Source organism: Taurulus bubalis (assembly GCF_910589615.1).
Source record: "Taurulus bubalis genome assembly, chromosome: 1".
Lineage (NCBI taxonomy): Eukaryota > Metazoa > Chordata > Actinopteri > Perciformes > Cottidae > Taurulus > Taurulus bubalis.
Window position 1 is genome coordinate 26,110,879 of NC_136589.1, and position 23,820 is coordinate 26,134,698.

At 38.6% G+C, this 23,820-nt stretch overlaps 1 protein-coding gene across 1 annotated transcript in view; it reads left to right on the plus strand.

Moving 5' to 3' along the window:
• Positions 1-53: 53 nt before the first annotated feature.
• LOC306739165 (guanine nucleotide exchange factor VAV3-like) overlaps positions 54-23,820 on the plus strand; it is a gene marked incomplete at both ends in the record, with an annotated part of 40,311 nt that continues 16,544 nt past the window's right edge. Inside the window, 19 exons of the mRNA XM_079221130.1 lie at positions 54-257; positions 3,320-3,436; positions 7,728-7,786; positions 8,210-8,275; positions 8,741-8,858; positions 9,585-9,677; positions 10,065-10,133; positions 10,223-10,326; positions 10,906-11,005; positions 11,490-11,585; positions 13,811-13,879; positions 14,656-14,742; positions 15,348-15,433; positions 15,609-15,741; positions 17,687-17,796; positions 19,944-20,045; positions 20,512-20,603; positions 21,408-21,430; positions 22,318-22,342. Of these exons, the coding sequence (XP_079077256.1) occupies positions 54-257; positions 3,320-3,436; positions 7,728-7,786; positions 8,210-8,275; positions 8,741-8,858; positions 9,585-9,677; positions 10,065-10,133; positions 10,223-10,326; positions 10,906-11,005; positions 11,490-11,585; positions 13,811-13,879; positions 14,656-14,742; positions 15,348-15,433; positions 15,609-15,741; positions 17,687-17,796; positions 19,944-20,045; positions 20,512-20,603; positions 21,408-21,430; positions 22,318-22,342 (1,753 nt within the window). The remainder of the gene's footprint in view (positions 258-3,319; positions 3,437-7,727; positions 7,787-8,209; positions 8,276-8,740; positions 8,859-9,584; positions 9,678-10,064; positions 10,134-10,222; positions 10,327-10,905; positions 11,006-11,489; positions 11,586-13,810; positions 13,880-14,655; positions 14,743-15,347; positions 15,434-15,608; positions 15,742-17,686; positions 17,797-19,943; positions 20,046-20,511; positions 20,604-21,407; positions 21,431-22,317; positions 22,343-23,820) is intronic.

Below are 23,820 nucleotides of genomic sequence, written 5' to 3' on the forward strand. Positions count from 1 at the left end.
GTGCGCAGTCTTACTTTGGCCCTAACTCGCTGTTTTCACCGCTCTCCGACAACATGGAGTACTGGAGGCAATGTGCGATTTGGCTGATCAGCTGCAACGTGCTGCCCGCCAACCACAGGGTGACTGCGGACACGGCGCAGGTGTTCGACCTGGCGCAAACCCTGCGGGACGGGGTGCTGCTTTGCCAACTGCTGAATAACTTGAGACCTCACACTATCAACCTGAAGGAGATCAATCTCAGGCCACAGATGTCACAGGTAGACTAATCATTTATGCGCAGCTCTCAAAACAACTTGTGGTCGTAACGTGTGCAGAGAAACTGCAAAACCGCTGTCAAATTCAACTTATTATCACAAAGAAGCCTTATATAAGGGTTCTTAAACGTTTGATGTGGTATGTGAGGCCAGTTTCCCCTTAAATTAATCTATCAAAATAGTGAGGTTAAAGGAAAGCCTTTGTTTATTGAAAATCTGTCACATATTATGTTCAAGTCCATAGAGCCATCCATTTGTGTCTGTGTCAAACTGACATTTGGACACGTCTATATCAGTCTGCTTCTTTTAATTAGTCCAAAGTGACTCATTGTGGACCCTTTACAAAAATATTACTGAGCTATTGAATCTCTTTTGATTTACTGAGGTAGCACTATGTCCCTTAGCCTGTGAAACCCAAAGGGGATGATCCAAGGCTTGACCTCTCGTTAATTATTATTAATTGTCACTGGAGAGGCCTGATAAAATCCGGGCTTTGATCCACCCATTTGTTCGGGAATTTTTACTATGTGTGCAGCAGCTCATAGTTTGCTTGCGTTTGAGTTTGAAGCCATGTGTAGTTGGCTATCATAGGAGACTTTGTGATTTCTTACACTTATGAACAAACGCTCAAAACGATGTCTCTGTTATATTTGTGATTGAATATAGGTTTAATAAAACAAAAAAAACTAATTGAATCTTAATGTGGTAAAAAACCCACATTTTACTTGGTATAATTGAGACAGATGTTTACAGAAATATATCTTCTAAAACTAAACTTAAACTCACAAATAATCTTCTTGTAATATGTTGCTATAAGAACCACATAGACATGCACAGACATTCAGGCAACATTGCAGGTGATTAGGTCTTCTTAAAAGAATGATATGTCTCACTAGATGATACATTGATACATTTGTCATATGTATATGACAAATGTATCATCTAGTCAGACTCCGAACACTCCAACATCAAGGGCAAAGGACCCATTAGTAAAAAAACAACAACATTTTAGTGGACTTCAAAAGGGTAGTTTTTCAGATGTTAGATTTTAAATTAGTTTGAGTTGTTTTCATAAATATATGATTGCAATGCTGCACAGATTTCTTTAAAATCATTTAAGCAAAGAAACTATATTGTATTTTACCATCCAAAAACTGACATAAATAAATGGAGACATCTAGTCAAACTGACCAAATTTCTTTTAAAAATCTTTGTAATTCTGTAATGAATAAAAGCCGGTTCCCAAGCAGTGCATTTGATCCTGCTTATAAACTGCATTATTGTGTATGCGCTCTGTCCGTGCACATCCACTCTTCTTCCATCCTCTTGATAGTAAAAGCAAAACCAGGGCATAATGTGCGGAACAATGAATAGCCAAGGCCTCCAGCTGTAGGCCGTCTGAATATGTTTGAGAAAGGCATGTGTGTCAGTGGGCAGATTTTAAATGGCCTTTATATTGTGCCCTGGTGACCTACGATCTTGGAAATAGAAACAAGCCCACGAAGGTAATGGACTACAGGAGAGAGCGCAGTGTACTGTAGTGAAAATGTGCCCATAAGTGCTATTTATACCATATTGGCCTGGTTGCAAGAGTGTGAAAGTGAAATTCATATGTATAAATGATAAATAATTTGTCTCTCAATGTCATCTCACCTTTTGTTATTCATTCTTTCCTAGAGAAAGTGGAAAAAGGGAATATTCAAAGAAAATCTTTCAAGAGAGACTTTCTCTTCAGACAAATCAGTGCTGCTAGACATCTATCTATCTATCTATATATATATATATATATATATATATATATATATATATATATATATATATATATATATATATATATATATATATATATGAGCGCAAGTTAATGAATAGTGTCATAAATTACAACACAAAAGCTTGATAGTGCAATATCAAATAAACAGCATCAAGAACCTGACTAAACACAGAATCAATCAACCCGACATTAACCCCCCTGCAATCTATATAAGCATACCAAAGAAGACTTGTGTGTGTGTGTGTGTGTCAAAGGGTGCAGTGTTTATTCAAAAAGTGAATATGCACCAGGGCTTTGACTGTAATCAGGAGTGGTGCAAAGCCACCATGTTCATGCACTTCCTCTGCAGGCACACAGGGCCTCAGGGGGGCAGTGGCGTGATTACAGGCGTCTCCCTGATGAGCTGCTGTGATAAAATAGGAGTCTATTTAGTCTCAAGAATCAACTCAGGCTCAGGCTCAACTTAGCCATCACTTAATAATGTGCAAAAGGGAAAAATATGTTTATGTTTTATGCCACTCTTCCCACGGAGCCACAGATCCTCATAGGAAGTGACATCGAAGGAGCACATGTTTCGTGGTTTATTTTTTGCACTGTGAAGCTTTATGTTTTCACTTTCAGTTTGCTGTGTGTTGTTCACCTTCACCTTTTATTAAGGCAGCGTCAAGTTTTCTGTGCTCGCATTATGGTGTTAATGTTGGTTTATCAAAGACTTAAATGGTTGGTTCTTTCAAATTACAAAAAAAACAAACATTTTCAACGTATGTTCGTAATCAGATGGAGCTATCTCACTCAAGATGCTGCAATTGAAGCACGTAAGTGTTATGCTTATTTGTGACGCTGAAGGCATTAAACATATTTAAAACATTGAACAGTATCTCAGTATAAGTATCTCTTTCCAGAAACAATAGCGCTGTTACTCTAGTTATTCCACAGGCCATGCTGTCAACAACAATAACAAAACATTATTGCACTGTTGTGAGCATTGAGAAATGTGAGACACGGTTTTGGTTGGCCATTTTAATGTTTGCACCTGTTTCAGGTGAATAAAGTTGGAAATTCAAAAAGAAACAATTGTAGTGAAAACAATCTCCATATAGGTACGACTAAAATATGTTTGTTTTTTTTATGTTTGGAGGGACTGACCATAGAAGTTATTTCTAGAGTTATTAACAATCCAATGAACATTTTATCCCTCAGATGATTCTAGCAAATAGAAAAAGGCACATATTTCTGTAAGTGCTATACAGAGACAAAGGATACTAAATTATGTGTCATTTTCTGCCCTTTGCAGTTCCTGTGCTTGAAGAATATTCGTACATTTCTGACTTCTTGCTATGAGGTGTTTGGGATGAAGAAAAAGGACCTATTTGAATCCTTCGATCTCTTTGATGTTCGAGACTTTGGAAAGGTAATACCCTCATCTATGTTTTCACGTGTGACGATATTCTTCAACAATGCACTTATTTCTTCTGTTCTGTTCTTTTCTGTTCTCCTTCCCTCTTTTAGCTACCTTCTTCTCAAGTTGGAATGATTTATGAAAGTATTCAAGCTTTTCTGGATATAACACTCTACTTTTACTAGCGGTTTAACAGAGAAAGAGTTTGAATGAGCACATTTGCTGTCTGTCTAATTCATATTTAATTTGACAATTTTCCTCTATTTTTCAGATGTTTTAGTCAGAAAGAACAAATTATGTTAAAAGTGTGTTATTGTTTGCAAAATAGCTAATTCATATTGCATTGTCAAAACTAATCACAGTGGTGTCTGTAAAGAAAATGCTGTATGAAACAATTTAATGAACTCTTTAATACAACTAATTTGATTGTCATCATTTGCAAACTAGATCTGCACATTGTAGCATATGGATGCATTTAAATATGTGTCCACCTACTGACGCACTTCTGGAGGGATTAGTCGCCTTTGTTTTATTGCTGCGTTATTGTGGGAGCTGGTTTCAGTGAGTGTAAACGGTGTTACCAGGTCAGTGGGTTTGTAGTGCACTCCTCAGTGGACTCTTGCAGCAAAGGGGCCTGATTTAACTGAAGCACACTCACGCTGAACCAGTCTTCTTCTCTCAATTCCCTTGGTCAGTGCCTTTGGTGCATAACTTTGCCTCGGCGCAGTATGAGTTGCCTCAGCATCTCTGGGTTATCTATGGGGATATATAGTATGAATGCATTTTTCTTTGTATTAGTACATCTGATAAAAGAGATATATGCAGTGATACTGTTATTAAAATAGAGAATATTAAGTGTGTAAAAGTGCAATTATCATTACAAAAAGATTAATCTAGCTTAACTACAACCCCTTATGTACAATATTTTCTTCGAATACATTTTATTATTTTGTCAACGCAGATGTTTCATCTATTTTTAATAATTAATACAGTATCGCAGGTGGTTTGAGAACTCCAGGTATATGTTAGCATATTTTGATTAAAATAATAATAATCCAGGCAAAAGGTATATATCCTTTAGTCAGGCATATTATATGTGATTAAAATGCCTAATTTACTGCAGAGAACAGACCGGTTCTCTCTATAAGTGTGAGGGATTGCATATTTAGCTTCGCGTGCAGTTTCCCAAGCAGACTCTCTTTTCTTTCAGTTTGTTGTGTTCTACAGAAGCTTGCAGTTAATCTGGCTGCTGATAATCCTGCATGGGAGGTGCTGCCTCCCATGCGTACAAATGTGTACAGTACATACAAGCTGGGCTGCATAATCTCAGTCATGTTCAAGAGTTGTTCATCAAACAAACAAGCTTGTTTTTAGTTAAAGAATACGGGTGTCTGCAGGTTTGGCGATTGGGTTGGATGGGCTCCAGGAAGGGTTGTACAGCCCAACAAGAAATCCTCAATCTCTTCCCTATTTTCCAGAAAACATCCAAAAGAGAACATCTCAAATCTCAGCCAGTCTAATCCAACCGGTTCGAGGTGTGCCAACTCTGCTCGTAGACTGAGCATTAGTCCACTGGATATCTAGCGAGAGCTCTCTAACCTACATTCCTCTGCTGAGTTACTACCGGCTTCCCCCCGAACAGCCACGCTGACTGCAGTAAGCAGCCTGGAAGCCTGACATGTGTTTATTTCTTTCCTCAACATAACATGATGTCAATCTTGACTGTAAAAGCCAAATGTTTGCTTACTAAAATGATGTGAATAGAGAAAATGAAATGTAACATTGAATGGCGTTTTTTTGGTTTTCTTCTCAAAGAAAGCGATCGATGTTATGGTAATAACGGTTAGTTGCTCTTTTGTGTAAGATGAAGATGTCTGCACATTAAATATGAAGCGGAAAGCTGTGGGGTGATTATCTTAGTTTAGATTAAAGACTGCAAACAGCGAGCCTGGCTGTCTGAAAGTAACACAATCCAAATATCCTCTGAAGCTCATTAAATACTCCTCAGTTTTTGTACGGATTAATGAAACAGGACACCTTTTTAATTTGCGCTAAAACTAAACACTATGAGATTTACATATAGTTTATTGTTAATATGTGTGATTACTCTTACTTGTATAATTTAGCTAAAACATGGCATGCACATTTGATTAATGCATGATACATGATGTTTCAAATTTCTTTACAATTTTTTCATGGTGCTCTGGGGAATTAAGATAGACTTCATAAACAGGCCCCACTATCATCAAAGACTTCAGGTGTGAGAACCACTTGTTTTTAAGACTAACACAAGTTATTCCTTTTGCAAAAATGCCACAGAAATCAGATTGATCATGTAATTTGTACTCTTAATACATAATGTTGTCAAAGCAAAAGACAATGGAGATTCTAACGCTGATAATTTTCTTGAATCGACTGACTGAATGAGACCTTTAGGACTGGAAAATGATACACAAGTAAATATAAATATTAGGGCTGCAAGTGGTATACAAGTGAAATGATCTGACTTAAAAGGCAGATTTTTTTTGTTGTGATGCAGGAAAGACAATGTTCCATCTATCATGAATAACTAGTGAAGATGCAGAGCCTCTTTTTTTGCAGTTTAAAGCTGCTCTCTCACTCATTCACACAGGAAGAGGAGATGAAGTGCAGATAGACAGGCTGTGAGAGCTAACCCCTTTAACGACAAGAGAGTCCTTTGCAGCATTGTTACTTGAAACTTTGATGATAAATGATGAAGTTTATCTGGGCATAATTTGGCGATAGCGCTAAGAAATTATTACATTTGCGTAGCAAAACATACACATTAAACGATGCCAATACTGTATGTCCCGACATCCTGTGCTTCGTTTGTTTGATCAGTAACGATCCTGTATCTGAGTGGATACATTTATGTTCAGTGTGCAAGGACTTTGTTAAAGGAACACAATAATTATTATTATCATAGCACAGATTCAAATCAATTCGGATCACCAGTTTCATTTATGTGAGAAGACTTCCGGCACAAACATGTACAACTAATGCACATACACTGGTTGTTGGTTTTAAAGCTGTACTTTTTCCCATGCAAATTGTAATGTGTTTATTTACTTCAAATGTGACTTTGAAAAAAGTGACTATTCTATTAACGCAAGTGAGGAAGTTGTAATTTTGATAAGATTTTATATTGGCGATGCAAGCAGCATGTAGAGGTTTCAGCATATTAGTTTATTAGTGCAGTTGAGTTGTAGCCGAGTTGCGGTACAGATCTGTACATCATACTTCTCACTTCTATCTCATACACCCCCCTCCAACCACCACACACAACCACACAAACATACACAGATGAGATGCAAAGGAGGAAGCCGGACCATTGCATGCAGATGATGCGTGTCTTTCTCTGTCTGCGGTCCGTCTCATTCAAATCGTATTTATTGGCATAAAAATAATATCATTATAATACAAATGATAATAATGTAAATAATATAACTAATAATAATAATGAAAATAATAACAAAATTCAGTTTATCATAACTGAAGGCACGGCCACTTGAAGGACAGGTGGGTGCTGTACCAGGTAACCAGCTGCTAGCTGTCTTTCTGCTACGTCCTTTGGGCCCACCTCAGCACCATCGATGCTGCACATTTTTGCACATTTTTGACTCGATAGGGAAGCCACCCACTTTGAGACATACACGCACTACAAACGTTGTTACATAACAACGCTACCACAGCACATATGTCATTTTAAAAATCTGAAAATGAATTCCTGCTACTCCAGTCTTATTTTGGTCAAATAATTGAGAGTTGTTCCTTGCTTGTTGTGCAACCATAGAAATGCTGTTGCACACACAATAGCTACCACCAATACTACCATTACTGCATTTATAAAACATATTTTTTTGCAATGTTTTATGCCCTTCTCAGATAGTATTAGATGAGAGATTATTTGATAGTGCTAGAGAGATAAAATGAGATGCAGCGAGGTCCCCAGTTGGTTGGCAGTGGCAATGTTCCCTATATGACTTTTTCATATTAGTAACCGATGTGTTGAGATATTGGTTGTTGCTGTCTCAGCAGATGGATTCTAAATAGTTTTATGGTGTTAGACATGTTTCCAATGCTGTAGCCAGTTGGATGCTAAGTCGCTGCTGGTGTGTTGCTGCTGGAGTGCTTATTGCATTGATGTATGAAGAGATTCATTTGAGATGTATGTATTACAATAATTCCTGATGTCATGATACTAGCATAGCATTCTCCGTCTCCCCCTTTCCCGCTCCCTCTTTGTGCCTGTATTAATTAACACACTTTTTTATTTTACCAGGTTATGGACACACTATCCAAGCTCTCCTACACAGCTATTGCGCAGCAAGGAGTAATCAAGTAAGTTACCCAATATTTAAAAAAACTAACAAAACACTTGAGCAATTTGTTAGAGCAATGTTTCTTTAAAAAACAAGTATACCCTGAGATAAAGAAAAGACATACATGAGGATGTTGTTTATCAGCCTGTGACTTATATTTTGTATTTTAATGCTCTATGTATTTTTTATTTTTATTTTGGCATCCACTAAATGTGAGAATGGGCGAATTGCAGATCTCCATCTCAATACAATTTGATTTTGTGGACCAATTTATGTCCTTCTCATGCTGTACAAAAGTATATTAGACTGTTCTGGATGCTTCAAAACATTGCAATACATCAACAGTTAGTTTCCTGCAAAAAGTAACTCATTGGTAGTATTTTCTTCATCGTGATTTTTCTGTTAAACTCTGAGCCTCACACTGCTTTGCTGTCATTTCCAGGCCATTTCCCACAGAGGAAAGCCTCAAAGACGAGGACATTTACAATAATCTGGAAGACTTGATTGAGTATGTATGAGGCTCCTCTCTGCGGGGCCATTACTGGTGATTATTTAGCTCTGTAGCAGAATCATTATCCATGCTCTCCAGGGGTCTGGACACCCACATATTTTGGTAAATGGCTCGGCTCCGTTTCTCTGTTACTGTCAGAGGGAACAAATGAGTAATGCTGCATGTTTTTGCTGACTTCTTGCATACCACCCACATCAATCACATTTGTATTATTTTCATGTCACATTAGAGTTATATTCAGAGCATGTTTTCTTTGAATGCTCATTATCTAATACATGCAGTGATTATGATGAGTTAATGAATATGATGAATGATATATACACTACAGAAAGGCTGTTGCCAGTAAATGTTTTGACATGACATCTGTTCCATTATTCACAAATGGTTGCCCCATGGCTTTCACAATTGTGTGTGTGTGTGTGTGTGTGTGTGTGTGTGTGTGTGTGTGTGTGTGTGTGATAGTGAGAATGCCCCCGATGATGAGGACGACTTGTATGCAGCGGTCTACGGGCTGGAAGAAGACTACACAGGTGGAGAGATCTATGAAGACCTCATGAGGAATGAGCAGCAGCCCCCTTTGGTTGGTACCGCAATGAGAGAGACACACACACACACACACACACACACACACACACACACACACACACACACACACACACACACACACTCTTCAGGGGGTACACATTGGCAGACTAGTACAAATGGGTGAGTGAAATCCTCTTCTGTAACTCAACATCAGGATATCTTTAAGTACAGAGACTCATAACTGAAATAAAAGTAAAAATACATTAATGTAAAAAATACTCTGTTACAAGTAAAAGTCCAGTTTTCAAAATTATCCTTGATGAAGGTACAGATGTATGATCAGCAAAATGTGCTATTAGACGTGACAAAGCAGCTGTGGATACAGACACCTCCACACACTTCTAGTAGGTCATTAATGATGATTCAAAGGAATTACATATTTTTGGGGGGCAAAATGTTGCATGTATATTTTTAATAATCATATGTCATATTAGTAATTTCCCTGTTCAGCTATGTGGGCCGTTCATCTATTCATATTGCAGTTCGATGCACGCAGTAGGAAGTGGGCACATGCTGTTTTAAAAATACTGTTGTTTATAAATAATTAGTTTTACAAGAAGAAAAAAAAAAAAAAGTATTAGCGTTTTGAACTTTTGGTGATGTCATCTAAATGCAGATGTTTCATTTCAGCATTCTGAGTGCAATCTCCAGTGTCTGCAGATAAACAAAATGAAAGGAAGTACTGTTCAGGCAAAATTTTCTAAGGTGTGCGTCTTTCTAGAAGCAGGCAGAGGTGGATGTCCGGAGCTGCTGCCTCACGGAGATCAAACAGACGGAGGAGAAATACACAGAGACCCTGGAGTCCATCGAGAAGGTTCATTAACATCCTCCTGTTCTGTCGAGCACTGACATCATATGTTCAGACAGGAAAAACACATGACTTTCTTTGTTTCATATTCATAAATCTGTGGGCGGGGGGGGGAGGGATTCATCTGCAAATTAGACAATTCATTCATAAATGTCATTTAAATTAGGCATTTTAGGAAAGTCCCAGTTATCATTTCTCTTAACTTGCCCTGCTATGGTCCTGTTATCTGACTATCTGATGAGATGTCTGTCATTTGTTTCTGTATATTCAGCTGTTATTTTTTTTACAATTTCATATGGTTCACTGGTTCCAGTTAAACACTTAGTTAGTGAAATAATCTGAGGAGAGGCGTTGTGATGTTTCATTCAGGTGTTCAATTGTTTCTGTCTCCAGTATTTCCTGAATCCTCTCAGGAACTTTTTCTCTGTGGCTGAAATCGACAAAGTTTTCGTCAACATTCCAGTAAGTCCTACAAGTTTCCCTTCTTGTCACATGACATGGAAATAAAATGTTCATATCCATTATACCGATGTCTTTTTTTCCGAATGCAGGACCTGGTTAAAGTTCACAAGAGCCTGATGGTCGACGTGCAGGACTCCATCTTAAACAAAAATGCCTTAAATCTCTACCAGATTTTCATCAGCTACAAAGAGAGGTATTCATGAAAACTTGTTAGGTTTCAAGGAAAGTACAGTCTGTGAGTTGCAGTAATCCGCTTTACGTGTGCAGGTTCACTATATCAATGTACTTTCCTCTTACATTTTTCTGTCATTACATTGAAATACATTGTCTTGCAATAAATACTACGACAGACATGATGACTTCATTTACATCAGACACATTCACTTGTGTATCCATTCTGCTGCACACCGGCTGTTAGCCATTTGTCATTTATACATTTGAATTATGACAGGCATGAACATCTTGCTGTGTGTGTTAAAAAGGTTCAGATTTAATGCAGTTTTCTCTATTTCAGTTCTTCATATATTCCAGGATTACATTAGATTAGTATTAGAAAATGATACACATTAGAGCAAGGATGATTCTCTCAGTCATATCATGATGTAATGTAGATGACTGTCTTGCAACCGATTCTTTTGAGAGAATCCCTTGATACCATCTTTATCACGAGCAACATGATTGCAACATATTGCCCTTTCTAATTTTGAGTGAGTACAGTGTCTCTAATCCAAAATCACCACTCATCAATGCCTGTCTTTCCTCTGCATTGTAGACTTCTCATTTATGGGATATACTGCAGTCAGGTGGAGATCGCTATTGCTGTGTTAGACCTCATTTGCAAAGAGAAAGAGGATGTCCGTCTAAAGCTTGAGGTGAGACACCTGAATAGTGCACATGTACACACTCCCCATTGTACTGAGATCATGTTCACCAGCGGCCCTTAGTGTTAATTCTGTGCACTACACATATATTACATTACAGGTTTTATTGCATTATGTATCTTGTTCTATCTAGCTTTAAGAAACTTGAAAAACTATGCTACAATACATTTATAAAAAATAGCTGATTGTATGTGGTACAAATTAAAGTAACTGTAAGATACAAAACTGTTGGTTTAAAATGTGTGTTAACTTGTGTCTTTATAAACTCTGAGCTTGGTTTGTGCTATAAAACTATAAAACAGAACAGGATACACTGCCAGGATTCAAAAATATTCCATTCACAATTTTACATGACAATTTGGTTGTGAACATTGTTTGTCTCCTAGTTGACCCGTCCCAGTAATGCCTACGTCATCTGTATAGTGATGCATTGTCACTCATGCTGTTATGAATATGCGTCTTGTGTTTGATGCAGGAGTGCTCAAAGAGAGCCAACAATGGGAAGTTTACGCTGAGGGACCTGCTGGTTGTCCCGATGCAGAGAGTCCTCAAGTACCACCTACTTCTTCAGGTAGGGAGCTCAGACTCCACTCAAACTAAGAGTCCGCTCAGGGTTTAAAAAGGGAAATCTGTTTATTTCAGAGATCAGTCCTCCCTGACTAGATAAAGGTGTGTTAATCACAGAAATCACCTGGGGGCTATTTCACAAAAGCAGTATTAAGAAATCCAGTAGAACAGAAAAAGCGAGGCGTGACCTCGTCTAGTCAGTGCATCCTGGCTTTATACCTTTCACTTTTACCTTTTGATTTTTTATGGATCCGCCCTATTTTATTTACTTTAATATTACGACATCTAATGCTTTTAATTGGCAGCTCCACTGCAACATTTGGGCCTTAATGCCAGTCCAGGTCGCGACAGCATTAGTTGTTGAGGCAAGAATAAGCATCAACATTGTAAAAATTGTACCTGTTATTAAATGCATTCAAACTTGCAGCTTTCTCTAAGGATATCGCATACATGGGAGTTAATGCTATCTCAGTTGATTCAAAGTGTGTGATGCCCTTCTTTCAGTAGAGAAATGGCCACTTGAGGGCGATGTTCTCCACAACTTTGCCACTATTCAGCTTCTCAGCAGCTTCTCAATGCAAAACAAGTCATTTAGACATTGCATTTACTCCTCTTATGTCACATCTCTCAAAGAAAGTACAGTGAATAAAAGAACTAAAATACTTCTGAATACATTTGAGCTTACAACATTTCCTTCAAACAAGTGCCTTTTAAAAGGGAAGACTGTCACCTGATTGCAAAATACATTTACACGTGAAATTATCATTCCATGACTTATTGACTAAACACAATTATGTCTATGGCTTGCAGTGTGGTTGCACTCTTGCTTCCTGTAGAAATCAGACATGGAGCCTTTCCAAAAATCTTCCCAATTTCACTAGCTCCTGATAACTGTGTGACACCGTCTCCCCTGGTTAGTCTGAATCGGAGGTCAGACCATAGCTGGCAGGGCAGACGAGGACAATGACTGGAGAGCTGCTTAAAGGCCTCTGTGGTAAACGGTGGTGATCCTGGTGTTCTCAACCGCCCCCTCAGGAGAGACTTTGGGAAGTGGGTAAAAAGATAGAAAGGGAAGAGGAAAGGGTGAAATGAAGTGAGAGTGGATACTGCAAAGCAAGTCAGCAGCACTGTAGCACTGTCGAGGAATCATTCATCTCTCCATTTTGTCACGTAATCAGACAGGTAATGAAGGGACAACATGCCTAAAAGGATTGCCTCTACCTTTTAATATTAGATATCATATATAATATACACATTGATGTCATTTAGTTACGCATTGGGTGAAATCATTCTATGCTCCAGTTTTGGCAGCATGTCATTAACAGCAAGCATCTGTCTAGAATTAAAAAAAGAAGCAATATACTGCCACACGTAGAAAAAATAAACTGATAAATAATGTTATGATATGTAGTTATGTTTGCCGCGAATATATCTCACTCTAGACTAGTATAAGTTTATTTGATCTCATGTCTTCTTGGCTGTTTGACTGGTGTTTTCACGGTAATACGACCAAAGTCATCCACAGGAGATTTCACAGTGCGTCTGTGCAAGTTACACTCCCGGCAATAACTGCCATGCGTTGATTAATAAAACAGATGTGACAGATGTGTGAAGAAGAATTTAGATCCTTTATTTAAATGTAAAAGTAGCAAAACCCAACTGTGACTGTGACAAAACGACACAAGTGTTTCTATATTATATATCATATGATTGGAGTATTATATACTGATCTTATGCAAGTGGAATCTTTACTTTCAAGGTTGTAGCTGTCAAATAATGTCGTGAGGAAAAGGTATACTGTTTACCTCTGAGATGAAGAATAAAGTAGCATATCATGTAAATACTCAGGTAAAATACTTCATACTTCAAGTACTATACTTGAGTAAATGCACTTTGTTTAATTCCAGCACTCTTCTGAGCTTTTTGAATGATCTGCCTATGTCTTAATCTTTTATGGTGTTAATTGAAGCATATTTTTATATATAAAAATATATATATATATTTATATACTCAGCTAAAAATATCCCTTATGCCCTCACATAATATTAATTTAAGATAATTACTAGAGCATGAAGGGGCTTTTTTTGCTGGGGTTAAACTACATAGTAGCATTAAAAAGGAATCTAAATGAAATTAAATCAATAACCCAACTACACGTGCTAAATGTGTTTGCTTGAGTGTGAGTTTTGTGTGTGAACACGGTCTTTCCTTTCTGTCCTCCTCTGACAGGAACTAGTCAAACACACTCATGATGCTGCTGACAAGAGCAACTTGAAGATTGCTCTTGATGCCATGAAAGTAAGTGCAGTGCTTTTGGTAAACGGTCTGTAATCATTGGGATTTCCGCTTGTTACCAATAGCAGGAGGATTTAGTGGAAACATTCTGTCTGCCATTCAACTATCAACTTTTATTAGATGACAAAAGAAGAAGTCATAAATCACTCATGGTTCTCTGCTCCAAGTGGGTGTGAATTGATTCCACTTTTATTTTACATCACACTGGGGGATGCTTCTCTTTTCCAGCCCTGTCTGTAATCAGAGCTTGAAAGACAGCTGATTTGAAGACACAAAAAGCAGCAAATGCATAATTTTAGACGCCTTGAATGCTTGATTCATACTTAGAATACAGTTTGTACATGGCAGGCATGCTCAGCTCACATGAGCACAAAAACACCTTGACTACAACATAAACATACATCACTTTACATTAACTTTTATCTGTATGTTAAATCAGCAGCCAGCAGCTGCTTAGCATTAGGTTAGCAAGATTAGAAACCGACCTCTAAAACTTAGTAATAAACACGTTATATCTGTTTTTGTTTTTTATCTGTCCAAAATAAAGACTATTCCCCGTAACTGGTTTTAACACTTTGGTTCGAACAGTCTTTGTGCTAGCGGTGTCCTGCCTCTAGCGTCACCATGACCAGTCAGATAAGAGAGTGGTATTGATCTTCTCATCTAACTCTCAGCAAGAAAGTGAATACGTGTACTTTGGATAAGTGTATTTCCCAAACTGAACAAACTATTCCTTTCACTGTACAGAATATAACATTGTGTGTGTCTGTGTTGCCCAGGACCTGGCTCAGTTTGTCAACGAGGTGAAGAGAGATAATGAGACACTTAGGGAGATCGACCAGTACCAGAGGTCGATTGAAAACCTGGTAAATTAAAATATTTTTCTATTTCTAGCAGCTGCTCGTGTACACTTTTACACGGGTGCAAATTATCCTTTTGTTTCAACATTCCCCGGTTAAAGCTTCTTGATTGTGATTTGTTAATTTTCTCATAATGTATGATGATGTTTTAGACTGCTGGCCTGTCAAATGTAGACATTTGAATACGTCACATTAGGCTCTACGAAATGTGTATGGGCATTTTTAACTATTTTCAGACATTTTATGGAAAACAATTAAGCTAGAAAATAATCAGCAAATTCATTAATAATAAAAATAATTGTTAGTTTCAGCCCTAAACCAGTTAAAGGAGTAGTTTATAGCAGCTGTATCTTAATAATTTTTTTTTTTGTCATTCCAATATTAAGTTAAACAGCTTTTATATTTCCGTGAGAGACTCTAAAAATGTGGGTTTCAGTGCAGAACACATTAAAGGCTGGAGATGTGTCCCTCGGGACACCTTTCAACACATTTTAACTATTTTATATATGCATTTGACCTATCAATGCATTTATTTAAAATGCCTTTATTTTATACATCATTCATTTTCATTTTAACATATTCATGATAACCCTCTCTTATTTTACTTTTAGAATCAGCCTCTAATCAGCTATGGCCGACCAAAAGGTGACGGAGAGGTGCGTGTGGTCTCCAGTGTTGACAAGAGGAAACAGGACAGGTTGTTCCACTTCAACTTCATTGTCCTTAAAAATAAATTAGGTTATCAGACAGAAATAACACACACTAAACGTCTGATGAAGGTTCCTTTACTAAAACGCAGCTGTTAAATACATTTACCATAATTGTCGACAAATTTTGATATATAAATAACATTCTGACTTCTTATTTTTCAGACACATATTTCTTTTTGATGTGGCTGTCATTGTTTGCAAGAGAAGAGGAGACAACTATGAGATGAAGGACATGCTTGACCTCAACAACTTCAAGATCACAAATAACCCCACCACCGACAGAGAGGGTAAAAAGGTCAGTTAGCTGCTAAACACAATCAACTTCTATACACATAATTACACAGATGCTGCCCTTGTAAATTCATATGTGTGCATTTCACATTGGATTGGATATAGACTATCTATCTACCTACCTCACATTTGTATTAGTTGTATGGCTCATATCAGTAAACTACACAACTAATATGAAAATGATGGTATTCCAAATCCGTTTGGCTGCAGATTTCATTGCTAAAATAAATGTCGGACGCTTAATGGGAGTAATCTAGAATGATGTTCTCTCCTTTCTGGTGGAGGGTCATTACCCACACACAGTTTATATAGTATGCTATGTTTCGCCTTGTGGGAACGTTTGCAGGCCGTATCGTAGTGGAGGGGCCTTGTTGATGTCTTGAGATGTATGGCCACAGATGGCGTCTTCTCATTCCGCTGCTGATTGCTAATGTGAAACTGACAGTTTGCCAGAATGTGATGGTTCTGTGTTTTTTTTTTTTAAATCAAAGGGACGTTATGATTCTCATTTACTCTATTGTGCAATTATGATGTGTGCGTTTGATTGTTGTCTGTCTGTGTGGGACATGTGGTTGGCAGTGATTGGTATTTAACACGCCTGGTCATGGTCTTGATGTTTTTTTGGGGATTATGTGTTTGGTTGACATTATTCAAGGTCTTTAGCACTATTTTGAAATGAACAATCTTGTACTAAACATGTAATGACACAACAGTGTAATTTTGCCTGGATGTGTCGATATCTTTATCCCATCCACCTTACAATATTTTGCTGCACAAAAGCACACAGACATGCAATACAGAAACATAGAACAAGACACATATCCACAGACATAGATATACTGTGTAACTACATTTAAGCAACACACACACACACACACACACACACACACACACACACACACACACACACACACACACACACACACACACACACACACCGCAGGACAGAGATGCTAATATCAGGTGATGAATGTGTGCAGTCCTCCAAGGCTGCTCATAGCTATATATCATTTTCTGCTAAATGAAACTTCAGAGTGTGAATGTGGGGCCACTGAGCACCCACACAGTCATCAATGATTTAACAGCAGAGCTCTAAAACACTCAGGACCTTGCAATGCTGGCCAATCACTGCCGGGTAAACCCTACCACTTTTCCTGTTATTGTCATTATTGTTATGACACAACAAGCTGGAACAGATTAGGGTGGCAAAAACTGAAAGGTTTGGGAATTGATTGAAAATTGTTCCTAAATATGCCCATGGGTAAGGCATTTACCGTGTTAAGTGCTGCAGTGGTAGTAAATAGTTGGCGGCCAGCGGTTGAAGAACGTGCAACACATTCATAGTTGCTGAAGAAAAAACAAGCAAGCAATAGTTCTTTTCTACGCCCAGGATGTTGTAAGGTTTATAAAACACAACTGGTGAAGGACTTTTGAAATTAATTTTTGGATTGTGTTTCTACATTTACGATATATTTGGAAAAGAAAGCTTAAACACTATCTTTGGTTCCTCTTTTCATTGCAGTTTAAATCCTCTTTGGGCAGAACTTTGCACTGTAAATGTTTGACTGTACATTTACTTTCACTTACCGGCGGCTAATGGTTACATCACTTTCCAGTTACTGGATCATATTAACAGTAGATTAATGTGAAATGACAGATGTTACCTCACGGTAGTTATGACAGTATATTACTGGGATTTAGCAATGTGCTCCTGTAGAATTACTATATTTAACTATAACTTTAGTTATATTGATCAGTTGATGTCCAAATCACTGTATGTTCGCACTGCCAAACTCATTCTTGGTTAGTCGTTGGCCTGCTGTTACAAATAAATCTTAACATCCTACCATGGGTATCTGTGATTTATGATATAAATTAAACTAAAAAGAGAGACAGTCCAGCTTGCATTCATGAGAAATTCACTCTTGCCTTCTTCTTGACCTCCACAGTGGTGCTACGGGTTCTACGTGACCCACCAGCAGGGGCACGCAGGCTTTGAGTTCTTTTTTAAGACCAGAGAGCTGAAGAAGAAGTGGCTGGATCAGTTTGAAATGGCCATGTAAGTACGCAAACACATGGACTCCACAGTCGGGACAGTTTGTAGGCAACGTAGAAGACCTGTGTGTGTATCGCAGGGAAAAATAACTGTGCACTTGTATTCGCACGTGGGAGTGTGATGTTTATTTGTCTTTGTTTGCATGCATGTTATATCAAGGCCAGGAGAGGTATTGACTCTTTCATGTGCACTGTTTGATCAGGTCTTAGCTGTAATCAAACACACACTGCTGACAACAGTACGATAGCACGCACGCACACACACACACACACACACACACACACACAGTGCACACTGCAGAACTACAAAGAAGTCACTGCGGTACTTCAAATCAATGCTTTATGGAGGTATATCTTTTTATTATTATTTTGTAACAGTGGGAGATTTTTCTCAGGCAGATATCCTTTCTTATGTTTATTCAGTAGTATATGTTGTTTTCACATACTTTGTGTTTGGGGTGAAACAATATTCCTGATATGTATACTGACTATCCGATATGGCCTCCCAAAAACATATGCACTGTCGCTAAACACTACAGTGTATCGGGATGTACGTCAATGTGCATTTTAAATGCTTCTCCGTCTCTTAAATCATAAATCCACGTGGCCTTTGACATTTGCTCAAAACGTCATGTGTAATTTCCAAAATGTAGTGTCACGGGTTGTCCCTAGGGCAGGCTAGAGTGGGGCAGTGCAACAGAGAGTGGAAAACGGGCACAATCAGACGGGATAAATCAAATGTAAGGTTTATTTTCCCTCCCACCAGCAAGGTAATTTCCAAAAATAACATAAAAAGTCCATTCACAAACATAAAGCGTCCCGTAGGAGAAAGAGGTTATTTAACCCAAAACAAAACTCAACAGGGAAAAGTCCAGGGTCCAAGGTCCTCCTCTTCATAGTCCTTGTGTCCTCTTCAGCCTCTTGCACCTTCTGCTTGTCCCGCTCTCCTTTCCATGTGCTCTCCGCTCTGCCCTTTATCCAGCTTCCCAGCCCTGCCTCAATTAGGGGCCTTAAGCACCTGCAGCTGTGTGCGTGATAAGGCAGCCTGGGAGATGTAGTCTCCAGCCCGGCGGTCATTTTGTGGTGTAGGCACTGATCTTGAGTGGGGATGTAGCGTCCCTCCACCACCTGTCCCCTTGTGATGCCACAAAAACTAAAAGAAAAAATAGCCATTTTCCATCCCCTTCTTCTTGAAACATTTCTTTTTGCACAGATACAGGGTTTGTGTCTGAAAATAACTTTATGTGCCTCGTGTGCATTGGGGAATGAGACCAGAAGGGGTCCATTCAGAAAGAGAAAATTGTACCTGTAAAGGGGATGTGGGCTTCTGATGAATGACTCACTTATGGGAGCACTCATGGCAGCACTTGTGGCTTAGAATGGTGTATTCAAATTGTGTGCCCACATTCCAGAAAGGCTGCTTATATCTGCAATGCATGTTGCCCCTCTCACATTTGAACACATGCAACTGATTCAAGCCCTCTTCATTTACAAGTACACATCCACTGGGTGTAAAATTGTTTTCATTTTAGCCAGAAGTAAGAAGGAATGGGCAGGAGTGAAGACATACATAAGATTGTTTTTCTGACAACAAAGAAGTTGTACTCAGTTGACAAAGAAATTATTGAGAATGTTTTGTATATTGAGAAAACAGACAAAAAATGGTTCCCACCGCTGAGACATACTGACATTACACTACTTGGGTCTTGACTGAAGTATCTCAACAAATTTGGATGGGTTGCCATACAACTTTGTACAGACACTCATGGTCCCCGTAGGATGAATCTTAATGACGTTGGTCCTCTAGCTCCACTGTGAGGTTGACATTTGTGGTTTTGATCCCCTGACTTTATATTTATCCAATACTTGAACTAATTACATCCACTTTAGCCGCAGTTGTGCTGTGTGTTTAGTGATAATTAGAAAATGTTAGCATGCTAAAACACTAAACTAAGATTTTCTCAATGGTAAATATTGTACCTGCGAGCATGTTAGCACTGTCATTGTGAGCATATTAACGTGCTGAAGTTATCATTTAGCTCAAAGCACAGTTGTGCCGAGGTGCTGCATCACAGTGCTGCTGGCTATGCTGTAGACTCTTGTTTTCCTTTAAAGTTAATTCATAACCATTTTTTGTTATTTTCCCCTTAGATCAAATATTCGCCCAGAGAAAGCCAACCACAATACCCACCAGTTCATGATGCACACCTTTGAAAGGATCACTTCGTGTAGTTTTTGTCACTTGTTGCTCAGGTAATATTCATACATAGTGATCAGACTCTTTTGGATAATTATGTAGAGCTGATAAAGTTCCTGTAGACCTGAAACAGGGTGTATAGCAACTGTAATTAAACACATTGTTCATGGATGGTAAATCATCATGTTATTGCACTTTTAACTGCATATTAGGAGGTTTTAAAGGAACACCATGGTATTTTACATTTAGTCTTCAGTTGGTTTTCCTCAGGCAATTTTTAAAATGTAGCCTCTCACTAACTGAAAATGGCTTATTAGCACTAGGATTTGATTTAAATAATCAGGGACTACAGACTATTGGCTGTCTCAGCTTTCGGCAGACCGTATCAGTTTTATGGTTTTGGAAAGCTGAAGGACATTTCCATCTTGACTGAGGCAGAAGCCTAATAATTCAAAATGTCAAGGTATTTCTCGTAAAGACGCTGTTATACATGAAATATATCCTTTGTTTTATTGTGTCAAGGGGCATCTTTAACCAGGGTTATCTCTGTCTGAAATGTGGGCTGGGGGCTCATAAGGAGTGTCTGGGTCTACTGGAAATCTGTGGGAAAACAGGTGAGATGGAAACCTTCAAAACCGATAATATAATAATAACTTATTGTAAAAACGTATGGCATCATTTCCATGATAGTTGTTGTGTATATTTACGTCCCTCAGAGAACATATCCTAACTTTTTGGTGACCTTTTCTATAGCTCCACCATCAGGCCTCAATTTCTACTTGTACGCCAAAATATCAAAATCTAAAAGACAGATTGCCATGAAATTTACTGAGCACATTTATGCTCCCTAAAGGAGGACCTCTTTACATTTTGTGCACTCCGTGAGCTTTCCTCGAGCACCACACATATGCCAGATGCCAACGTTGAACATAAGCTATGTAACAGGTGGCGTACTATTGAATTTGTTGTAAAAAACGTATCTCTCTGGATGATGTAACTCTTGATCTTCCTAACTTTGCCACCCACAGGCTCAAATTTCCTCCTTTATTTCCCTCTCAAAGAAAAATAACATTCTGTTATTTGAAAAACTGAAAATAACAGATAATGTTCAGCAGTTCAAGCTGAATTATGCCATAAAGATAATTATCAGTTGTTGCATTATACTCATGTGTTAAACTTGAGGTCTTTGTTACAAGTGGGAGGCCTTCGTCTAGGTACATTACCCTCCCTGAATACACAGACGGCTAAAGGCAGCTCAGGCCTTTGACAAGCCTTCTCAGCAGAAGCACGGTGGTTTTTATGCATTCTGAGGCGTGATGAGGGCCAGCAGAGGTTGACAGTTGAGGTTGTAAGTCAGGAAGCCACCACACACTCATATTGTATTCTTCTCACTGTGTCTGTCTCTCACCTGACTGCAGATTCCGCAAAGCCAAAAGCCAAGGTAAGTCCTGGACTGTTTCTCCTCTTTGACTGAGACACAAACATAGTAAGTGAAGCGTAACATATAAGGTAATGACACACATGAGGAGTTCTGATTGGCCAGACTCCTGTCAACACATAGCAGTCGGACGATGTGATCTCCTGCTGCGTCTTTAAATGTAATCAATAACGAAACTATGGCTGTAGCGAGCGTTTAATGTGGTACAGACTTGGACAAATTTACCCCACTTTACTATTGTTGAGGTGGTGAATTGAAGCCAGATTGTAGAAAATGTTGTAGAAAATGTTAGCATGCTAACACACTAAGCTAAACCTCGGTGGCTTCATAGTAGTCACATGGCAAACAATTCCTAATAAAACTATAAGTAAACACTTTAAAAGTCTATATTGTATATTCATATTCTCTTGGCACATGTAAAAGCTCCACATATGTCACCTGTCAGAAAATGATTAGGGCTTTTACTTTTGAAACCCTTGATGGACAAAATGAGCCCTCCCACGTCACAACAAATGCAATAAATTGAAGTTTGCCTATCAGACATTCCTGTTCCTTCAATTTGTGACAGTTACAATATGTGAACAATATGATACCCAGATGGGTTGTAGATGGTTTGTAGAACAAAAATCACCCCCAAAACACAAAATGCTAAGAAACAGAATTCCACATTTTTACTCTGGATGTCTATCTTTTACTTTCAAAAAGATTAGACCACACATCTAAAGAGTATAACACTCACAGGTGATTGTATAACATTCTTCAGGTTGGAATGAACTTGCCCAAGGAGTAAGAATGGCCTCTCCATATCCTCTTTCTCTCTCCATACCTCTTTCTACCTTCATTGTTTTCTTTTTTTCTTTGTCTTGCTTACATTTTCTCTCCATCCACAGGAAAACACAACACCACCAGACCCAGGTCAGTATGGCTCGACCACTTCACCACTTTTGTGGACCTGCTAAGGGCTTTTTAAGCTGCTTTCATCTTGGCCCTGCAACAAATCAGAAACAGAGACAGGATGAAAAGGAGATGGATATTTGAAGGACAGAGTGAGACCTCGAGGAGATAGATGGTGGTTTAAAGCTAACCCTCAGATGCTATCATATACCCCTCCCCCCTCACATTTGTGATCAAATATGACTCAACACACACCCCCAAAAAAGAAATGCATGTGACATGAATCCCTCCTGCTCACACACAGGGTTCCAAGGAGGAAATGAGCAACAACAGTTTCCTTTTGACAAACATATTTGAGGAAGAATAACAAATGAATAATAGGATGCAGAAGGAATCCTTATCCCATGCACACAAAAAAGCCCTTTTTTCACAGCATGCCGTGATGCCGAAACTCAAGACGGCATTGAAATGAATTGGAGTGGGTGGAATCATTATGAGGACTACGGCAGGAGAGATGTTGGCAGGAAAGCACTTCCAGCAGTCTATATGCCTTGGCCTCAACCGCTGAGCTGTGCCTTTGTGTTAAATCAATTTCCACAAGGGGCTTCATGAGAAAGACAGCCACGACCGTGCTTATTGTTCTTATTAAAAACATGAATGTTAGATATTCAATTCATCTGAGGTCACCATCAGCCAATAGTTTCCTCGGGCTGGTTTGCAGGGGAGCCATGGCTTACAAGGAGATGTGCCTGAGGGGGCTAGATGTGTGAGTCTGTGGAGAGTAAGTGGCTGTGTCTTTTATGTTGGCAGGTGTGTTTAGTCTTAGCCTCAGCCGGATGCTTGTGGCTGTGTTTGTCTGCTATGCTAAAGAAAGATTGGAGCTGCAACGTACAGGAATCAAAGAGATTCATTTCCTGCAAAAGTATGGTGGATGGTGACATTCTCGTGGTTTAGATGCATGGACATGTTGGAGATCATTTGCGCTGAAACAGTTAGGACAATGACAGTAAGGACATTTGCTTTCTACACTGCATGATTGGTGCAAGATATAAAACAGAATAAATAAACAGACATAATTGTCTCACTCACCTATACTGATATTTAGTCAGGCAGATAGTTGTTGTTTTTGCACCCATGTTTTGACATATCACTGCTATCAATACAATACAATGCCGTTGTGATGGAGAACTTATTACTTAGTTTATCATGCTCGGAGCATTGAAAAAAATATATTTTAAAGAGCAACTTAACCACAGCCAAAAATCGTGTTGTTGCCAACCCCACCTTGCTGCAGTGATATAGAAGTGTCAGTACACTGTGTCATTGCTGTTGTCAGTAAGAAGGTCAGAAATAAAATTAAATGCATACATATTGTTTTGCATATCGGCTCGGCAGAGATTACACTTGCACTCTATTGAGAGTAAGAGGTCCTTGTAAACTTGAAAGCAATAGAATTACAATTTCTGTTAAAGTAAGTATTAACATCACGTTTAACTCTA